The sequence below is a fragment of the Gossypium hirsutum genome, chromosome D08, assembly GCF_007990345.1.
Source record: "Gossypium hirsutum isolate 1008001.06 chromosome D08, Gossypium_hirsutum_v2.1, whole genome shotgun sequence".
NCBI classification, from domain to species: domain Eukaryota; kingdom Viridiplantae; phylum Streptophyta; class Magnoliopsida; order Malvales; family Malvaceae; genus Gossypium; species Gossypium hirsutum.
In genome coordinates, this window is record NC_053444.1 from 65,543,876 (window position 1) to 65,548,270 (window position 4,395).

Sequence of the window (4,395 nt, forward strand, 5' to 3'; positions counted from 1 at the left end):
CGTGTTCTTACTAAGTAAATACTTTGATTTCTTCACGTTTTTGTCCTTTCCAAATCTCTTCGCCACTTTCTTTGATTTTTTTTTGTTCAAGTGCATTATCTCTCTATTTAAATGTTAAGAACTGTTATAGATAATTTTAAATATTATATAAAAAAATTTTAATATAACTCTTAATAAAAAATAATAAACATATATAATGATAAAATTATACTTTAATCCTTTTAAAAGTTTATAATTTAACTTTTATTTTAAAATAAATTTTTTATTTCATCCTTGCTTACATTCATCTCGTAACATAGGGATGATCATAAAAAATGTCTCCATATTTAAATAACTTATGCCGGTAATAATGCCTATTTTCCATTGGCTGTTGCCTACGAGAAAACCAGCAGAAATTGGCTGGAAAACTTTTGGTTCTTCGCCATTTCCATATCTCCAAAGCTAAACCGCGTCAATTAAATCTATTTTGTTCATATAAATAACCATTTGATCAATGGAGACCTACAATTATCGTAAAAAAAAAAATCCTAAGGAAATGGATCCCAAACTGCATGAAGCTTTAATAACAGGTGACACGGATGCCTTACATGAATTCACCTCGGAATCGGATTCAGATTCAGCCTTTTTGCAGGTGACAACCGAGGAAGACAACGTTCTTCACCTTGCTGCCAAATATAATCAGAATCGTATGGCCGAAGAGATGATTACTACGTTTCCGACATTGGTGTCGTTGGTGAATCAAAAGAACTCCAAAGGCGACACTCCATTGCACGTTGCAGCGAGGTCGGGGAGTTTCGAAACAGCTCAAATACTCGTAAACTGTGCAAACAGTGGGGAAATCGAAGCCGGCCAAAGGGCTACAAGGATAGTGAACATGGTGAACGATACTGCACTGCATGATGCTGTAAGAAATGGGCATCTTCCGATTGCGGAATTGTTGATTAGAGGAGACCCTGAGTTACCTGATTTGACAAATGATGCTGGAGAATCCCCTCTCTTCATTGCTGTGGATAAAAAACATGTTGATATCGCTGAAATTATCTTACAAGTTGCTCGAGTTTTCTCTTTTGCAGGGAGAAATAGCATGAATGTTTTACATGCAGCTGTTATTCGATCGCAGGACGAAGGTAATTACTAATTCCTATAGTTTCCGAATGTTTTACAAACTTAACCGGTAATCAAACCAGTCAGATCATCTATTTCTAGTTCAAGCAATTTTTTCGGAGTGCAGTTCAATCTCTTTGTCCAGACCGATATATCAATCATTTCTTGATCTAACCTATCTGATTGGCTGGTCTAATCCAGTTCTAATTTTCTGCTCATTAATGATTTTGAAAGCTAGTCAAGATGATAGTGTTAAGCAGTATTATCCCATGCCTGTTAAGTATTAAGATTTCGGGTTTGTCAATTTTGTATAACTTAGTGTTGTTATCTTACTACCCTTTCAGTTCTGAGAATATCTTCGTACATGGTTAAGCTTCAGAATCCAATGAATTACCTGACCAATATGTCATTCAAGCACTCTTTCAAGTTCTCTTCCTTTGGACCTTCCGCCCTCATTCAGGCTGCCTCCCAAAACCACACTTATAGAGGTAAAGTTCATCACAAATCACATTTTTAAAAAATGTACTCGTATTCACACTTTCACCTTTCTTCTCTACCTAGATTTTGTCGTAAAATTGACGAAAACACGTCGGTCGGCACTCTCCGAAACTGACAAATTCGGATGGACACCACTACACTACACAGCCCACTTCGGTACCGTCGACATTTTCAAGGTGTTTTTAGACCACATCGATTCTTCAACCGCTCGTAAAAGAGATAAACAAGGAATGACCGTCATTCACATTGCTGCAAGAGAAGGCGAAGTCACCATACTAAAAGAGCTGGCATATAATTTTCCGGAAATCTGGGATTTACAAGATAATAAAGGCCAAACAGCTTTTCACCTTGCGGTTGAAAGAGGGAAACTCGATTGTGTAAAGTTTATTCTTGCCACTAAGCTTTCGCATTATGGGCTTATAAACCAGAAGGACAATGAAGGTAACACCGCGTTACATCTTGCCACAATACATGGAAAGAACCAGCAAATCTTTGAGTTGCTGATAAAAGATTGTAGGGTGGACAAGTCAGCTAGAAACATGGAGGGTTTCACTGTCATCGACATTATTTTGTTGAAGGAGTATGGTTTCTTTGAAAAGGTATGGAATTGATCCCTGAGTGTCATTTTACTTTATATTAAATCGGTAAAAATTTCCCTTAGGTCCCTCTCAATTTTGATATAATCAAACGGGTCATTTTCAAAAAAATTAGAATAATTTAATCTAAAACCAACTAATAATTCATCAATTTTATATAATTTTGATTAATATAATAATAAATTTAATCCTACAATTTACAAAGTCTATTTCTATTTAAATACATCTTTTTTTATATAATTTATTCAAAATCAAAATCAAATTAACATAATATATAAACATCAATGACTTAATTTGTTATTATATCAACCAAAATGATATACAATTATTTGTTTTAGAAATTGATAATATTAAATTACTTCAATTTTTTAAAACAACAATAAAATTGAAAAATATTTTTACTTATTTAATTTGAGGAGTTTTTAGTCCTTGGAAATTTTTTATTTGGTAAACAAGCATAATCAAATCTAAAGCTTAAATAATAGGATATTTATCTCAAATTAAGCTACTTACAGACTTGGATTACAATGAGTGTTGCAAGCAATGGAGGTCTAGAAAGCTTAGAACATGCAATCAACAAGGACGGAAGAAAAACAAGATCTACTGAGTCGACAACAACAAATCAAGAACAACCACAAACAACATGGTCCCCTGTCGCCATTGAAGCCCAACCACAACTTATTCCCAACAAAAGACCCGAACCTGCAGCGATCAAGAAACCAAGCTCCGATCAACTCCATACCATCGCCAGCATAAACTTACTGGTGACAACACTGATCGCCACCATCTCATTCGCCGCGGGTTTCACCATGCCTGGTGGGTACAAAAGCGATGGCCCCGGGGAAGGAATGGCGATTTTAAGCAGAAAATTGGCTTTTAGAGTGTTCGTGATAGCTAATGCGTTGGCCTTTTGCTTCTCGTCCACATCGATGTTCCTCCATTACTGCAAATCGTTTGTGGAAAAACTCGATGCCCATGCATTTTATATGTATATTACTTCGTTGTTAACGAGTTATGGGATTACTGCAATGGTGATAGCTTTTGTTTCAGGCACTTATGCAGCATTGTCTGATTCTCCTGGACTTGCTAAAGCTGTTCTTTCCATTGGGTGTTCATTCTTTGGGCTTCAACTTCTTGTTTATTTTAAATGAATCTAATGTTAGAACTATGTATATAAATGAAAGCAATGTGATTTTGTTTTGTAAATAAATGCCGACAAATAAGGCTTGTTGAATGCATTGTGAATTAACACAGTGATTAATTTATTCAATGGCTAATCATGATATGATCCATGCACAAAGCCACAATCTAGAATAAAAGCAGAACCAGCAACTGGTGTTAGGCCATAACCATAGCTTGAGACACACTGGGACAGGACAGGCTTATGATCACATACTAGGTTTATGGCATTATCATGAGAAAGAAGGGGATGTTGGTCATATTTATAGACATGATACAAGTTAGCTACTGATTGAAAACCTGACTATGCTGACCATGAGTTGGCTTTATCATAGAAAAATGAATTCTCTGTTTCAAAAAACCAAGAGCTTGGCGATAACCTGGAATTGGCTGTGGTAGACAACCAGGAGAAGGGAACTGATTTTGTCCGAGATTTGCAGCACCAAATTGTATTTAGTTTCCCTCTTGTCCTTCGTACTCAAAATTCAATGATAAGTTGCACTACTTCTAACAGGGTGGTAGAGTTTGCAATAGTCCTTAGTTCACATGGGAAAGAGGCTTAACGATGGCAACCAACGTTTGTGGGAGACTAGACCAACGTGTGGTGAACTTGAACTGGTGGTCTCTTTTTGCACGCTTCTCAATCCAGCACCAGGAATACCCCCGTTTGGATCACTACACATTAATCATTTGTACTGAAGATTTTATTTCTCGAGCAGGACTATCCAATTCTACAAGGAATTTCAGAATGGAGACCTCTTGAGTTATGGAGGAAAGCTGCCAAGGTGAGGTCGAGAGGTCATGGCACCTTTCCAATGGTACCATTCTGGAAAAAATAAAGGCTATGGGATCTTAATTTAATGAGTTGGTCCCAAGGGATCCGTACTAATCGATCTAAACTTAAGAAGGATCTCCAGAGGAAATTGGAGTCATTGCCCAATCAGATCTGACTACTGCAGTACTTGAAGAGACTATAAATTAAATGTAAACTTGCATTGCTGATGAGATTGACGAGGAA

At 36.6% G+C, this 4,395-nt stretch overlaps 2 protein-coding genes across 2 annotated transcripts; both read left to right on the top strand.

Moving 5' to 3' along the window:
- Positions 1-535: 535 nt before the first annotated feature.
- LOC107898145 (ankyrin-1) lies at positions 536-2,213 on the top strand. Its single transcript, XM_016823686.1, has 3 exons — positions 536-1,127; positions 1,449-1,592; positions 1,666-2,213. The coding sequence occupies exons 1-3, from the start codon at positions 536-538 to the stop codon at positions 2,211-2,213; spliced, it is 1,284 nt and encodes a 427-aa protein (XP_016679175.1).
- Positions 2,214-2,725: 512 nt separating this feature from the next.
- LOC107898146 (protein ACCELERATED CELL DEATH 6-like) lies at positions 2,726-3,406 on the top strand. Its single transcript, XM_016823687.2, has one exon. The coding sequence runs from the start codon at positions 2,726-2,728 to the stop codon at positions 3,347-3,349; it is 624 nt and encodes a 207-aa protein (XP_016679176.2). The 3' UTR covers positions 3,350-3,406.
- The last annotated feature ends 989 nt before the right edge of the window (positions 3,407-4,395 follow it).

Excerpts from the sequence above, each read along its gene's own strand:
- LOC107898145 (XM_016823686.1), top strand. The coding sequence starts at position 536 with ATGGATCCCAAACTGCATGAAGCTTTAATAACAGGTGACACGGATGCC. Across the intron at positions 1,128-1,448 it reads TATTCGATCGCAGGACGAAG|TTCTGAGAATATCTTCGTAC; the intron begins GTAATTACTAAT and ends CTACCCTTTCAG. Across the intron at positions 1,593-1,665 it reads CCAAAACCACACTTATAGAG|ATTTTGTCGTAAAATTGACG; the intron begins GTAAAGTTCATC and ends TTCTCTACCTAG.
- LOC107898146 (XM_016823687.2), top strand. The coding sequence starts at position 2,726 with ATGAGTGTTGCAAGCAATGGAGGTCTAGAAAGCTTAGAACATGCAATC.